At 38.3% G+C, this 16887-nt stretch overlaps 1 protein-coding gene across 2 annotated transcripts in view; it reads right to left on the bottom strand.

The window, feature by feature from the left end:
• Window positions 1-16887, bottom strand: part of IQGAP1 (IQ motif containing GTPase activating protein 1) — a 130548-nt gene that overhangs the window by 23356 nt on the left and 90305 nt on the right. The window contains exons 23-33 of one of the 2 annotated variants that reach the window (XM_044659142.1): window positions 16050-16258; window positions 15540-15695; window positions 13741-13904; window positions 12416-12640; window positions 8917-9057; window positions 8744-8828; window positions 7191-7423; window positions 5582-5714; window positions 2071-2173; window positions 1616-1751; window positions 1230-1317 (exon numbers count right to left, since the gene is read on the bottom strand). In XM_044659142.1, coding sequence (XP_044515077.1) covers window positions 1230-1317; window positions 1616-1751; window positions 2071-2173; window positions 5582-5714; window positions 7191-7423; window positions 8744-8828; window positions 8917-9057; window positions 12416-12640; window positions 13741-13904; window positions 15540-15695; window positions 16050-16258 — 1673 coding nt within the window. The remainder of the gene's footprint in view (window positions 1-1229; window positions 1318-1615; window positions 1752-2070; window positions 2174-5581; window positions 5715-7190; window positions 7424-8743; window positions 8829-8916; window positions 9058-12415; window positions 12641-13740; window positions 13905-15539; window positions 15696-16049; window positions 16259-16887) is intronic. The other variant, XM_044659143.1, reaches the window with a different exon arrangement.

Raw genomic sequence — 16887 nt, 5'->3', positions numbered from 1 at the left:
GAGATGTTTTTAAAGCATTTTGAAAACTTAACTACTATGTAATGTGTGTGTGTACACACACACACACACACACACACACACACACACACACACACACACACCTGCTCAACCACTCTTTGAGCTCAAGTTATCACCTCTAAAATAGTGCCTCCAAAATCACCATCTCTGGACCAGATCCAAGTTTCGGAATCTGAGCTAACTAGAAAATAGTTATTTTTAATATCCTATCATCATTTCCTGTATAACAGAACCGACCTATATTCCCAACTTCACCATTCTGTTATGGAAACACTACTTTACCTAATTGTCTAAGTTTAAAAATCATCTAAAGTACAATCTGCCCCCTTGATACACATATTCACTAGGACTAAAAGAAGCTATAAGAAACCATCTAACTCAATTTCCTCATCGTACAGATAAGAAAAATGAGGCCAAAGCTACAAAACTAATGAAGGGAAATACCAGATCTACATCCAGGATCTCTTGCCTCTCCAGTCCAGTGTCCCCTTGGACTACATCACACTGCCAGGACCTTTCAAAATTGGCTTCATGATGTTCCTCACTCTCTCTTTTCTCTCCATAAAACTATCATTCTAGTCCTGATTCTTATTTTATGCCTAAACCATTTAAACAGGTTCTTGGCTAGTTTTTCTCTACAAGTTAATTCTCCATATGGCTACCAGATTCATCTTTCTTAAGTATCATTTTCATCATCTTATTCATCATCTTATTGCTAGTGCACCAAATTCAAACTCCTTTACCTAGCATTCACAGCCCCTGATGATATATGTTCTTATTTATAATTTAACAAAATCCATCTGCATCACAAACCACTTGGAGCCATGAACCATACCTGGTTCTTATAAAAGTCTTATAAAAGTATAATATATATAGTAATATTATAAATAGTGGCCTAACGGTTCTACATCAAATCAAATCAAAGTCAGCTGGCCCCAGGTTAACCTCTCATTCACATAGCACCTTATTACCCATGTGTACACACACATTCTGTACACATACCAAAGTTTACCACTCTTAAGATTCCAAAAATGGCCTCCTTTTCTATGGACATATTTTAAAAATTGTACCCCTCTTCCCCACCCACCTGGATGTTTTTTGCCTCTCATTCTCTCACTTGGCTTTCACACTCTCCTAAGGATAAAGTACTCATCCTCTTTGTGAGCTTAGTTTAATGAAAAAGGCTTAGAAGTTAATATTCTCTGTTGTACCTGTTCACTGGTGGTAGGTGTTTCAAGGATCTCAGTTAATGTCTCTCCTGGCTGGAACCGGATGACATCCACAATTAAACGCTTTGTACTGGAGTAAAAGAAAAAAATTACCTATGTGAAAGCAATCCAAACACTGCTAAGGCTTCCAAGGTTCCTCAAAGGTATTTATGCAGTTTTTAAGAAAATGGAACTCTGTGGGACAGAGGATTTCTAAGAAATCAATTTCATGTCAGTCATTTAATTATAAAAACAACATAGGTAAGTCCTACAGCAGTAGAGCAAGTCAAAGACCAATTATGAAGCATAAGCCAAAAACCCTCAGTCAACAAGACCAAGAGATTCATTTAGTTTTATCATTCCTACTAATTGCTAAATTCAATACTCACTTAAGCAAGATAGTCCGAGCATCCATTTCTGAATTTTCATCTCCAGGCACATCAAATTTGTTTGTCAGTGTGAGAGATACTTCTGTCTTAGCCAGCACCTCCTTATTTGGGTCATTTAAATTACCAGAACCTTCCCCTATATTTGGGGAGAATAAATTAATAGAATGATATTCGTAAAGAAAGGATATGAGAGATTCAAATTAAAATAATTTTTTCTGCTGCTAGAGTACAAAAAGTTCTCTGATGGCCCAAGAACAATCACCACTATTAACAGCATCTGTGCACCAAAGAATCCAGAACAAGGATGATTTCTATTCAATCTCAGTGACTCAATATACCAGAACTTGGATCTCTGGACCTCTTCCCATGCAAATTAAGATTATAATTCTTTCCTCTACTCCCTGTAGCCTAGACTAAGATTTTTTCATGGGGAAGAAAAAAGGAAAAATACTCACCTATAAGGGACTCAATGGTAGGCACTTCCCCAAGATCATCCAGTAGCTCATGGATGGGATCATTATGTTCAGGGGCAATGGCATCCTGGTGATCTAAAAGCAACTGAAGCAAACATTACTGTCAAAGGTATGTGCTTTACCCACTCTATAACTACTTACACTTCTAAGCACAGTACTTTATTTACAAATAAAAGAAAGTACGGTCCCTGCCTTCAGTGAGTTTATGTCCAAAAGAAAAGTACTATCAAAAGAAGGACATATTGGTAAAAGTAGGACACGAATACATTGTTGGTGGAGTTATGAACCATCTAACCATTTGGGAAGGCAATTTGAACTATGTCCAAAGGGCTATAAAACAGTGTATCCTCTGATCAGTAATACCACTACTAGGTCTGTATCCCAAAGAGATCATAAAAAAGGGGAAAGGATCTACTTGTACAAAAATATTTATAGTAGCTCTTTTTGTGGTGGCAAAGAATGAGAAATTGAGGGGATGCCCATCAATATGGGGAATGGCTGAACAAACTATGGTATGTGGTGGTGATGGAATATTATTGTGCGATAAAAAATGATGAGCAGGATGATTTCAGAAAAAAGGTGGAAAGACCTACATGAACTGATGCAGAGAGAAATAAGCAGAACCAGGAAAACATTGTACACAGTAATAGCAATACTGTGGAATGATCAAATGTGATAGATTTAGCTACTATCAGCAATCCAGGACAATTCTGAGGGACTTATGAAAAAGAATGCTACCCACTTCCAGAGAAAGAACTATTGAGAATTGGAATGAAGATTAAAGGATACTATTTTTCACTTTAGTTTATTTGTGTTTCTATTTGGGGGTTTGGTTTTATATGAGTATTCTCTTAAACAATGACCAATATATGTTTTGCATGCATGATAATACATGTATAACCCAAATCAAATTGTACATCATCTCTAAGAGGGGGGAGGAATTCCCTTGGATATTAAAATTTTGATAAACATATATTATGTTGAAAATTACTACTGCATGTAATTGGTAAAATAAAATCTTTTTTTAAAAGGCATATTTTAAAAAATAGGATAGTTTTCTGTTAGCTTCTATTTAGAATAACAAATAATTTAATAGATTATGATGTGTTGAGAAAAAAATGATAACTTTCTGATAAGAATAGAGAATTTCAACTGTATGTATTGGTTTCTCATTTGACACAAGGGAGAAAAAAGGCCAGTACAAAAGGAATATTTTTAAAACACTCTAGATTTGAAGAAATAAAATCATCTACCTAATTAATAGTTTAAAAAAAAAACTTACTGGTTTCCACAGAGTGCCTTTTAAACTCAGAAGAGCATCTTAAAGGGCTGCCTTACCCACTGCCTCCTTCCTGCCACTGTCTTTCTCATCAGTAAGGTACCACATGTCCTTGACTCTTCTGATTCTTTTAAGAATATTATGTCTAATTTATTGACTCCCCTTTGCACTTCCTGTTCCCTAAATATTTCACAAAGTTCTATCCTTGGCCTTCTTACTTTTAAATTCTATACTCATTTTTTAGTGATCTCATTCACTCTACGTGGGTAACTCTCTAAGCCTAGACTTTCTCTCCCTGTGCTCCAGAACTACATTTCCAACAGTTAGCAGACAACTCCATGAAAAGTAAACAAAATTACACATTAATATTTATTTGATTCTTAATTCTTACAAATGGAATTTATGTTACATGATTAGGGAAAAGTGTATGAGATCTATGATACTCTAAGGACAACTAGATCAAGCATACAAGATGTCATAACGAAGAGAGCCTGTTGGCACAGTGGATAGAGAGCCAGGTCTGAACATGGGGAGGTCCTTGGTTCAAATCAAGCCTCGACCACTTCCTAGGTATATAACCTGGGCAACTTACTTAACTCCAATTGCCTAGCCCTCACCACTCTTCTGCCCTAGAACCAATATTGAATATTGATTCTAAGACAGAAGGCAAGGGTTTAGAAAACAATAAAGAGAGGTTGGTAGCAAAAATCACTGCAGGCCATGGAGGATGGATGAAAGAATGCAAAAAGATCCAGACAAAAAAGAGGGTGTAAGAAAGAATATGAAGTTTTCAAGATAATATTAAGAATAAGAATAACAAAACAGAAACTGTAAGAAAGATATAGAATGATTGTCAAAGCCAAGGAAAGACATAGCATACAGTCATCCCTTGCTATATCACAGTTCACTTATCACAGTTTCACTGTATCATGGGTTTTTAAATATATATGTCTAATTCTATATTGTGAAGTTTCTGTATTTATAAGAGTGTGGAAAAGGCTTCAAGAAGAGTGGGAAGGGTTTATAAAGCCTTAAAATGTATATAAATAACTTAACAAATATAAGGCCACTACTTTGTGGATTTTTACCTATCACAGGGTCTCTAGAACATAACTCCCATGACAGATGAGGGATAACTATACATCTTAATTCCAAAAAAGAAAGAATAAGCCAGAAATCATCCCAGTAAGACATTACGCTGCTGAGGAGCTAGCAGACAGAGAAGTAGATGTGTATGCTGATTTCCAGCAAGGCAAAGTTCTCTGTTGTTACTGCTCTTAGAGATTCCTCAAAGGGTGGTTGGCCTAACATTTCTCAGTTAGTTCCCAGGGCAGCAACCAGAAACATTAGTTGAGACATTTCAAACAGACAGATAACAATAATAATACTAATAAGATGAGGATGATGATAATAAATGATGACAATGGTAGAAAGTTGAATGACATTTTAAGACTGAGAAAGCATTTCTAGGCTTGGTCTCATTTGATCTTCACTCTAGGGGTTATTATTTTCCCCATTTTGTTGAAGAGGAAATAAAAGTTTCAGAGAAATTCAGTGGCTTGCTGAGAATCCTGGAGCTCATATGAGGTAAAATTCATAGGTCTTCCTGATTCCCAGTCCTGATTCCCCACTATGCCACACAGGATTTGGGGGGGGAGAGAGAGACACACACACACACAGATAGACCTGAGCTTTAGAGACAGAAAGACTGAAATTCAAATCCATCCTAAAAATGCTTAGCTGCATCATTCTCAGCAAGTCAATGATCATTTCTGAATTTGTTTCCCCATCTGTAAAACAGGTCAATAATATCACTCACATCACAGAACAGATGTGAGGACCAAGTTGATAAATGCTGATCAAGTGATTTGCAAATCTTAAAAAATACAGAAATTCAAGTTATCATCATCATCATCATCATCATCATCATCATCATCATCATCTTCATCATCGGATTTTCATTAAAATTTTGGTCTATCTTGCCAGACTTTGTACATCAGCCTCACTTTAGACTACTAAGTCCTCTTACAGAAATACTGGCAAAATCAACCCCTACTCTTACAGGTATATCAAGGATTGAGAAGCTTTCCCAACACATGAAGAAAAGCACTTTATACTTCTCCCCTCCCATGCTTGCATTATCCCAATATCCAAAAAGCCTCTGAAGGCAGAATGATGGAATCCAGGGACTAGGGGGGAAAAAGGGACACTTACTGTATGGGTATTGATGATTTCACCAATAGAAATGTAGATAACTGGCTTGGTGACAGTCACTAAATCAGAATACTCATCAACATTAAATTTATCTTGTAGCTCTGGCACATCACATGCAGCTTGAAAGAAGCGTCTAGAGAAAGTACACACATGAATGATTACTAGATAAGAAATATGTCAAGGGAATTATTTATAATTCTCCCAGTCAGAAGTCCACAAATAATACTATTAAATATCCTCAAAGTGTAGAAAGAATCTATGTGGAATTGCTAAGACGACAGTGTGACACTGCTATTACATTTTCTCTCCACAGATTCTAATAACCCTCTCCCTACCATTTCTCATCCTCACTGGATGCCCAATGCAGCAAGGCCATCATTTAGGCTTTTATCAGTTCCCCAGAAATGTGTATGCTGGCATATACAATTTGATTCCTTATATACCAGCCCAGTCAGAGCCTAAAGTTTAAAAAGTTCAGTCTGACCCAATACTCTTTCATTTTGCTAAATATAGTCATTGCCTCTATTCTGACTCTTCCCCAACAAATTGGGGAGAGTGGGGGAGAATAGCACTTTACTAACACACTTATTTTACTTAAAAAAAAAAAAAAAAACACCAAACTAAAGCTATTCTCTTCACCAAATTGATTGATATCATCCTCTATATTCCCTTCTTCTCCTCTTCCCTCAATTTCAGGTGACAAAGTAGTCCTCCCTGGCAAGGTCAACCCCCGCTCTACCCAGAATATTGCAAATTCAATGACTCCTCATTAATCTTCAACCTCTCTCTACATGCTGGTTCCTTCTCTATTGTTTTCCAACATGCCCAAGTTTCCCCAATTGTTTAAAAAAGATCTCACCATCCTCCCAAAATATCATCTATCTCTGCTCTTTTTTTCATTCAAATTCCTCAAAAAAGATGTTTATAGTCATCACTTCTACTTCTTCTCATTAACATCTAGGCCCTATGTGATATGGTTTCAAACTTCATCACTCAATTAAAACTGCTCTCTTCAAAGTACCAACAACTTTTCTAACTGTCAAATCTGATTAGTTTTTATCAGTCCCCATCTTTTGCAATTTAAGGACCTGTAACTGAAACTGTTACCCACCATATCCTCCTGGATATATGATCTTCTCCAGGCTTTTTCAACATTATTCCCTCTAGGTTTTTCTCCAACCTAACTACCCTATTCAGTACCCTTTACTGGTTCATCTTCCAGATAATATCTCCAGTAGTAGCTCTATCCTGGGCCCCTTACTCTTTTCTTTCTATGTTGTCTTGGAGACCTCGGTTCTCATGAGTTGAATTATCATCTCTACAGACTACCATATGATGACTCCCGATTGATATGTCCAGCCCACCTCTCCCATGAGCTTCAATCATGCACCATCAATGACTTAGTGGACATTTCAAATTGGACGTACTGGACACATCTCCAATTTAACATATCCAAAATTAATTATCTTTCCCCTAAAACCCAATATGCTCCCTAGTGAGCATATCTGAAAAACAATCCATACGATACCAACCCAGAAACAGTGAAAACACCTGGTTATTAATTTTGTCTCTGCATAACTGTTTACCCCCTCAGAAACATCCTCTGTACCTGAATTTCTGGTAGGAGTGAGAGAGATATTCATTAATTATGCTTAGGTGAGAATTATCTCCCAAAAACATCTTATTGGAGGCTGCATGTTGGAGCATCTTTGCAATAGAACCCAGGTTTCTTCGTTGGTCTGTGGTGAGCTGGCCTCCTGCTGAGAGGTCAATGATGTCAAAAGCATCAGGAGCCACGATGGCTGGATTCATATACCGGTAGTAGAGTAGGTTACCAATAATCTGGGGAAAAGTTCAGGAAAGAAGTCCAGGGGAGGCAAAGATCACTCAATGGAATTGAAAACAAGAAAATATTTCAAAGTCAACTATTGGGGCAACTGCTGAAGAAGTCCAGTTTCTCTCTCAAGCTGCCTTCAGTGTTGCAATTAACCAAACTGACCCAAGAGCTTCTTTCTCTAATAGATGCAAGAAAAGGAATAGAGCAGAAATGAAAAAAGCTGCCTACTGAAGGAACAGACCTGGAACATAAAAAGTGGCAGGTTTAAAAATCTATCCTCAAGGCGAGTGGAGCATTTCTCTCAACCCTCAAGTTGAAAAGAAGAAGGCTATTCTCAGTCACATGTATCCTTTGCACTCAGATTTGTAGGTGTTCACTGAAAACTGTTAGCTCATGTGAGTGAAGAGGTATAGCGAACAGAAAGAAGGCTTAAACATGGACTCCAGTGCCCAACCCACAGGATGAACTTAATAAACGCTGGTTGACTTGACTTGATGTCAAACTTCCTCACTGAGTGTGGGCACCAGGAACAGAAGTCTCAGCTTCCTCATAGTATTCACCCTTCCTACTCTGTACAGTTTAGTTATAGAGATCAAAATGTAATAAAATGTTAAAGCAATCTGTGAATCAGAAAGGAACACAAGATCCTCAAGGATTATTATCCCACATGGTTAGTATGAATCCTTTTGGATGATCTAATTAGCAAACCATGTCGTTAAAGTCTACATCCTGTTCACCCCTGCTCCTGACACCATAGGCTTCTCATGTGTTACTACTCACGAAATGGAGTAGTAACTCAATACACATTCTCTTACTTCATTGAAGGATTCAAGCAAACTCTCAGCTTTTCCCCTAAAGTTCCGTTCAGGAAAAAAAAATTAATTCACCTGAAGAGAAAGTCTAGAATCGATGCCTCATTGTAGGAAAGCACAGAACTAGGAGAGAGGAGAAAACAGCATTCAGGTTTTGAAAAAAATAGAGAGCATAGCAGTATAAGGCAAAAAGAGTAGCCACTTTCCCAGTAGAAAGGAACACATGTGCAGCTCCTCCACCAGCAACGAGCAAAAGGAGGGATCCAACAGAGAAAAGACAGGGCCCAAAGAAATTTACTGCAAGATAGAAAGTTTCCTTTCTAGGTCAAGTTCTGGTATACCATCCCTACTAGCTAAAATAACTGCACTAAGGAAATTATCGATCATTTTTACACTGAGTATTTTGAGACTTTATTGCATCTATTTTGAGACACTTGCTATGAATCCTGCAGTTGAGTTTTGTGCATTTCTCCACAAACACATAATGAAGTCCATCCTTTTGCAGGTTCTTACCTTTAGGAGCTCATCCTCACCAGCATCCGGGAATTTCTCATGCAGTGAATCCTTCAGGACTTTGGCAATGAAGCGCATTCCATAGCTATGGGAGGGAAAAGATTCAGTGAAATGACCAAGAGAAAGAAGGCAATAATGGGTAACTCAGAGACTCAGGAGTTCACTGCACTCACGGGATTTTGTCCACAGAGCCGACTATAGCAGAAAGGAATTTATCAGTCACCGCCCTCATATTCCTAATGGAAGAGTCGAGCCTTGTCTTCACCTCTTCATGAGACAGTGCCTGCTCAGGAGTCACATCATATGGCAGTTTGCTATTGAAAATGAAAACATATTCAACTAGGTCAGGCCAACATTCAGAAGCAGCCTGGAGCAGAAGTCACCCCTCTCCACAAGCAATGTGCCAAACTCCAATTTCAGATACTGGTCAACAAAAATGCCACAATTCTGATTAATCTATTCTCAAACAGGTTATGTAGGTAAATCTTTGAAGATTTATCACCAAGCACTGGGTATTAAGAGGATCTGTTATGTGCTGTATATCAAGGGGCACTGATTCAAAACTGGTCGCAGTTGCCTCTCCTGACTATCCACAGAAAGTAAGCAATCATATAATTTTGATTAGAGCAGAAAAAGCTTATATTTTCTATTAAAAGTCAACCATGACTTCTCATCAGATAGTTTTGAAATATGAATGGGCAAGCATTAAAACTTCAAGGTTATTGGTACCAAATAATATATTAAATTTCTAAAATAAAGTACTTCTTTTATCAAATCTAAGTATAAAATCAAGTGCTCTTGCAATAATAAGAAGACTCTTACACAGTTCCCTATCATGTAGCCTAGTAAACACTTTGTAAATATTTGCTCAATTGAACAAAGTTCTTAAAACACTCGGCATTTTGATTCCAACAGATGTGACAAATTTATAGAACTGACTAGATTATCTTAATGAATATTAATGATTATCTTAATGAATGCAAAATGGCTCCTCGGTAGGATGATCCCAAAATGAAAAAAAGCTCAAAGAAGGCAGAAAACTTAGGTCATCTGGAGCAACTCATTACATAAATCTACTCTATCAATACAGAAAAAGGAAAACTATCCTCTACTTGAATACCTCTGTGATGGGGAACTCACTACCTAATGATACAACCAATTCCATTTTCGGGCAACTTATTAACAAGCAATGTGGTACTATGTAGAAAGAACATTCGATTTGGAATTAAAATAATGGGTATACTCTCATGTTAGGTTCCAATTTGGGTTAACTTTTTTCTTATGCTGAGCTGAAATCTATAATATGAGAGGCCCACATGATTTCTAAGGTCCATTTCAGCCCTAAATCAATGAAAAACTTATCATATCCTTTCTAAGGTTTCTCTTCTCCTGACTAACCCCAGTTCCTTCAGCTTCTCATTACGTAATTCCAAATCCCTTCACCTTCCTTTGCCACCTACTTGGGAGGCCAGGGAGCAGAAAGAAACTGGAAGTCTTGGCTCTAAAGCTCTTATGACCCCAGGCAAGCCACCTCTTTTTTGAGCACGACTTGTCACAACTATAAAATGGGGCATTTGTTCTAAGGAAAGGCAAAAGTGCTCTTTGTGGTAGGAAAAAACTGGAAACAATTTGGTTGTCATTTGTTTAGGCCAAGGAATAGATGAACAAACTCTGGTTTATGAATGGAATGGAATCTGCTAGGGTCAGAAGAAACAACAAATATGAATATGGGGAATTCAGAGAAACCAAGGAAGACCAGACTATATACTGCTAGAGTAAAATAAGCAGAAACAGGAGAACAACACATGTGATTTAGAATAATGTAAATGAAAAGAACACAAAGTGGAAGGTAAATTGCAGGAAAATGTAATGACCAATTCTAGTGTGTCAAGAAACATCATTCCAAGGGAGTTACGTAGTTCAGGAACACTGCATACACTATTGGTTCATTTTACTTAACTGTTTTTCTTTGCTACAACAAAGTGGGGTAGGGGTGGGGGGGAGGGTGACTCCATTTGGAAATGAAAGGGATTAAAAAACAGATAAAATCTGTACAAATACTAAGCATGAGACTAATAATAGTACCCTCCACATAGCAGATGCTCAATAAGTGTCTGTTGAAATGAACCTATTATCATACCAATGAATTATATAAAATAGTCATCAAGTGAATTCTAATTACCATCACTAGCATCCTTTCTAAAGGAAGCAGCCCAAACAGAATACTTTGGGCATGTTCTTAACAAGACCGCTGACCTCACTCCGGAGCATGATGTTGCTCAAAAGGACATGGTTGTGGCTAAAGCATCTCCCTCCTGACTCACCCTGACTATACAGACCATTAAAGCCCTTGAGTCTTATTCATGGGAAATGTCTTCTTTTATAACATCCTTTAGTTCTGAACAGCCACACCTACTGTTATGAAAATTTTTTTAACTGTTATGATAATATTTGCAGGAAACTGTTGGGAGGATATTTAAACCTGCTAAGATGGTTTCTTGGGGTATTACTCCTAATGGGTCTCAAGTGTAACAATGATCCCAAAAGGCTTACCCCAAAGCAGTTGTGCACAGTAAAGAAAGGTGTTGAATCTGTTTATTCCAAGTTAGCTTTCTGACTGCTGGTTGGTATTGCAGCTAGGAAGTAAAGAATCAGCTGATTGGTGAACACAGCTGACCTATTCTCCCTAGAGCCCAGTGTAACTAACTATTGAAGATAAGAAGTATTCTTCTAATTATCTAGCTAATAGATTTGTGTTGTTAGATTAACAAAGCTAATTAGCCTAAGTAACTTATTTTGACTGCAGATTAACTCAGAAGATAGCTTAAGATGTAATAGTCTTTATGTAATTTCCCTAACAGCCAAGATGACTTCTTACCTGCCACCCTCTTTGGAATCTTGACAAACACAGACAGGTTAGCTGATGGCTTCTTTGCAAATGGGTTTAATATTGGTAAAATAGGTGGTGGGAAATGAGATTGATGCTGGAAAGTGGGAATAGGGTTTCTAAGATAAGTCTAGGTTGATGGATTGTTGTAAAATCCCCCAGATAATTAAGTTGATGTTAAAGAGCCTTTGGATGGCTTGACAACCTGGTCAGGCCTAACGGCCTGACTTTGACTGAAGGTTTTGACCAGCAGATATTGGCTTGGTTGTTTGAACAAATCTTGTTGATGATGAAGATATCAGTGAAGTAAGGTTGATGAAGTTGAATATATTTGTTGATAACGGTTGAGACTAATATCAGGATATGCTCTGCCCTCCTTGCCCAATTGTATCTCAGTCTGTTTCCAACCGCCCCCTTGGCTCACGCCAGGCTCATGCTCCCTCTGGTTCATTCTGATTCCATTCAGGTAACTGGCAGTCAAGCTTGATCCAACATGGGTACTCTGAAAATCCTTACACGATCAGATGAACAACCATTTTAGTTCCTCTAGCTAAATGGCTGGCTACTCACAGGAGAACATCTCATCCTTTCTTTTGCTCAGATAGACACTGAAGTGGTCCCATATAACCAACTCCTCAATGCAAAAATACGCTCATATGGAAAATAACCTGAATTATCACTAATGTGTTACTCAAAGAACGACTCAAGTCTTAGAAAAGCAAAACAAAAGACAGCAAGGAATAGCAGAGATCCAAGAGAAAAGAAGATAGCTAAAGTGACTAGACCTTGCTTCTCCCGTTTGAGACTCCATCTGATTAACCCAAGACTTGTAAATATCCACAGGATCAGTTTTGATGTTGAGGGATTTGTCATCCATGATCTCCTTCACGACAGGAGCCAGAATCTGCCGCAGGGCATTCTGGCCCCGAGCACCCCGGTTGAAGCTCACAACCATTTTAATAACTGTAGGATTTCCAGTCACAATCTCTTGAATCTGATCTACCTTTGATCTGGAAGAGAAGATACAAAATGAAAACAATCCAATCATGCCTTCCATCAACATACACAAACCCCCATTTCTAGAGGAGTACCTTATGGCAATAGTAATGTTTATTTAAAAAAAAAAAGTTATTTGTAATAGCAAACAACTGGAAACAAATAAAATGTTCATTGACTGGAGAATGAACACAGTATTATTTGTGAATACAATGGAATTTATTACAATGTAAGAGAAAGAGATTTTATCTCTGGTCTCCTTGACTAACCGTCTCTCCTCCTTTACTTTCCTCCCCCCCCAAAGCGGAGCTCAGGTGTCACTTTCTATGTGAGGCATGTCTGGTTCCCCCTGGCTGTGTGTCACTGCCTTCCACATCCAACTTACCAAATCTTTATTCATTTTATATGTGCCAAACAGTGTTGATAGATGGAGTTTCTTTACTGGGGAGGAGTTGTCTAAACCCCTGAAAATCATATATTCAGTCCCTATGCCTATTTTGTATATAATTATATACAGGGTCTTCCAAAAGTTTGGTTCCATTTTAAGCCTTAGGCCTTTTCGGATGACCATTATGCACCATATGCCTCCTTCCATATACCATAAGCTCCTTGAGATAAAGGACAGCTTCATTTTGGCTTTGTATTCCCAGGACCTAGCATAGCACCTGGTATAGCACACAATAAAGAAATGCCTCTTCATGAACTGCTGAGAAAGAATTGAAATATAAGAGTCAGTGAAGAGCTCCAACAAAGCCCACACAGCCAATGATCCCAGAGTTGTAACAACAAATGAGCAACCTATGAATAGTCAAGAGGTCAGCTTCAACAGGGTACTTGTGGAACAGCCTGGCAAATTCACATTTGCAGCCCTGTTCCCCAAATGCAAGCCTGACTCAGTCTCCCCCTCAGCTCCAGGAATGGCAGGGCCACATCCGTAAGAAGTCTCCTCTGTGCCTGATGTGTAAAGTCTCTTCTAAACACAGAAAAACCATTAATCCATGAGACAGGTGAGCATCCAGCCTGACCTCCAATCATGAGTGCTAAGGGAGGAGGAGATGGGTGCCCCTGACAAACAACAAGGCCTGAATGCCAGCACACACAAACACACACATACTTGATCTCTTCCTGGAGGGCAGTCTTAAAAAGACGTAGCAGCAGGTATTCTTCTCGCTGGTTGGAGGCATAGTTGTACAATGTGAAGATCACAGAGTCCATGAACTTTGTGGACTTGTTCTGGGGCATCTGGAAAATCAGCTTGGCCAGATATGTGGGGTTGGTCTGTGATTAAAGCAACCAAAGGATAAAAATGTTGTCAAGGAGACAACAAAGTATTAGGGAACTTCTAAAACAGATATACCAGCAACCTGGCATAGTAGAGTCATGGCTCTGTGGTCAAAGGAACTCATTTCAAATCATGCACATGACACTTTTGAGTGTCACAGAGCCAGTCAATTCCACTCTCCATGGCTCCATTTTCTCATTTTGAAAATGAAGACAGATCAATTATCTCCCTCTCTCTTTGCAGAGAAGTCAACAGAAATCTCAGAAAGACCTATGGCTGAGCTCTGGATGAGGTTCAGTTTTGTACCATCTCTGCATTGTCAGAATCTTCAGAGATCAGCTCATCCAACCACCAGAGGCCTCCTCCTCTTCCCAGAGTGAAAGGACACCGAGTTATTAAAAGAGCAGAATTTAAACTCTTGGAAGTCCTCCTGGGAAGGTTTGGAGCATGGCCTCCACAACCCACTGATTCTATTTTCTGAAAATTATTTTCAATAAATACAAAACAACTTATCACCAGCAAATTGGCCACTTGGTGAAGATTTCGGGTAGCTCCAAAGGTTAGGGATTTTTTTCCTGACATCAAACCTTTTTTTAGCTCAGTCTGATGCTCTAGTCTGTCAATATCTTTTTAAATATGAAATCTATTATTCACTATATTGGCTCTCTTCCAGCTTTGAGTCATCAGGAAATTTGGTAAATATATAATCTATGATTTTATCTAAGTCACAATTGATAAAAAATGTTACACAGCATAGATCTAAGTCGAGATATCAGAGGCCTTCCTCTAGAAATGTTCTTATAAGCTACCAACTCATTAAAGACCATTCTCTGGGTCTGGCCATTCAGCTAGTTCTAAACCTACCTAAATGTACTATCATTATGATCACACTTCTCCATTTTATGCAAAAAATTTTGTCAAAAGCTCTCCTCCTGAAATCTAAGTAAATCAGACTAACAGTAGTTATTTCCCTGAATTCATTAACTCTATCCAAAAAAAAAGAAAAGAAAAAAAAAAAAAAAAAAAGGGGGGGGGGGCCCGCAGGCATGCACCTGGGTGGCTCAGTGGATTGTGAGCCAGACCTAGAGATGGGAGGTCCTGGGTCCATATTTGGCCTCAGATACTTCCCAGCTGTGTGACCCTAGGCAAGTCACTTAACCGCCATTGCCTAGTTCTTACTGCTCTTCTGCCTTGAAGCCAATACGCAGTATTAACTCCAAGATAGAAGGTAAGGGTTTAAATAAAATAAATAAATAAATAAATAAATAAATAAAGTTAGTTGAGCATGGCTTGTTGTTCATGGATCCATATTAGCTTTTGGTGATCATCATATTTCCTCTTTAGATGTTCATCAAATATCTCTTTAGTAACTATACTGTAGAAGTTTGCTAAGACTCAAAATTAAGATCATATCCCTTAAACTGGCAAACTCTATCGTCTTCTATTAAAAAAAAAATCAGGACATTTGCTCCTCTCTCATGCTGTAAGTACTACATTGTATTATCCAGGGTAGTAAACATATCTTTATAGTTTTCACGTGTATTTTCATTAGGTAAAGTTGACCTGAAAGGTCAACCATCTGCTATCCACTCTTATCAACTCCTATGTGAATGAGAACTAACATCATTTACCTGCAACAGATAAAACAGGTGCTGATAAGCTTCCAATTTCTCTCTCTTCTCTTTGCTCAGAGCCTTAAGACCTCCCCTGTGTTTGTTCAACATCATCATATCTGACAACTGCTCTTTATTCTTCTTGGTAAGTTTTTTACTATGGGAAACCACATCCTAGAAAACAACAGATACAGAAGTCAGATATTTTCCAAAATGAGCATTTCACATTGCACAAATGTATTCTCAACCAAATCCCTTCAATCACCTTCTAACTTGATAAGACTTACCAACTTAGCTTGGCAGATCCCAGAATCAACTCAGGCCCCAGAATCTGAATTCCATTCTAATCCCTTCTCCTATCCAATAGTACTTCAGAGCAATTTTCATAGGATAATGCCCAAAGCATTTAAAAACTACCTAGAAAGAGGGAGTTTACAGAGGGAAGAGAAAACCCAAGATAGTAAAAGAGAGAAGTGACTGAACAGGACTGTCTTCCATTAAGGCCCAATGTTTCTATAATGTAATCACCTGTAATGTGATTTTATTTTTGACTAATAGTCCAATCTTGATATCCATGAGATTCAGGTCATTTTCCAATTGTTGATTGGCTCGGATGAGGGTCACAACCTCCTCCCTCATCTTCATGAGATCAAGTTCCTCTTGAAAATCCTGGTCATTCTGATCCAAAAGATGGACAAACTTTCGGACAACCACCATAGGGGGATCCTCAGCATTGACTGCAAGAAAGAAGTACATCATACACAGAAAGAAATCATGCCAGACATGCTAAGATTAAGAGAATATCAATACGATCATGGAAAAAGAAAGCTCTCTAGAAATATCTCTACTTACATCCAAGATAGAAATGTATGAGTTTTGAGATTTACCAAAAGCACAAAAATCCATGATGGCTTGAACAATTCTAGCCACACAATATTAGGCCATTAAAAACAAACATTTGGGGGGGGGGGGGGGGGCAGCTGGGTAGCTCAGTGGAGTGAGAGTCAGGCCTAGAGACAGGCGGTCCTAGGTTCAAACCCGGCCTCAGCCACTTCCCAGCTGTGTGACCCTGGGCAAGTCACTTGACCCCCATTGCCCACCCTTACCAATCTTCCACCTATGAGACAATACACCGAAGTACAAGGGTAAACAAACAAACAAACAAACAAACAAACAAACAAACAAAAAAAAAAAAACATTGGGCCAAGAATGAACAAAACAGGCATAATAATCCTGTCATTCCTTGACTGGGGGAATTTTCGATAAGTGTTCAAAAAATATGAACAGTTCTCAAATGAAGAATTCAAACCATTAATAACTCTATGGGAAACTGGTTTCAATCACTAAAAATGGGAGAAAGAAGAAT

The sequence above is a fragment of the Gracilinanus agilis genome, chromosome 2, assembly GCF_016433145.1.
Source record: "Gracilinanus agilis isolate LMUSP501 chromosome 2, AgileGrace, whole genome shotgun sequence".
NCBI classification, from domain to species: Eukaryota; Metazoa; Chordata; class Mammalia; order Didelphimorphia; family Didelphidae; genus Gracilinanus; species Gracilinanus agilis.
The sequence above is the reverse complement of the archived record's forward strand: the minus strand, read 5'-3'. Positions and strand labels throughout refer to the sequence as shown.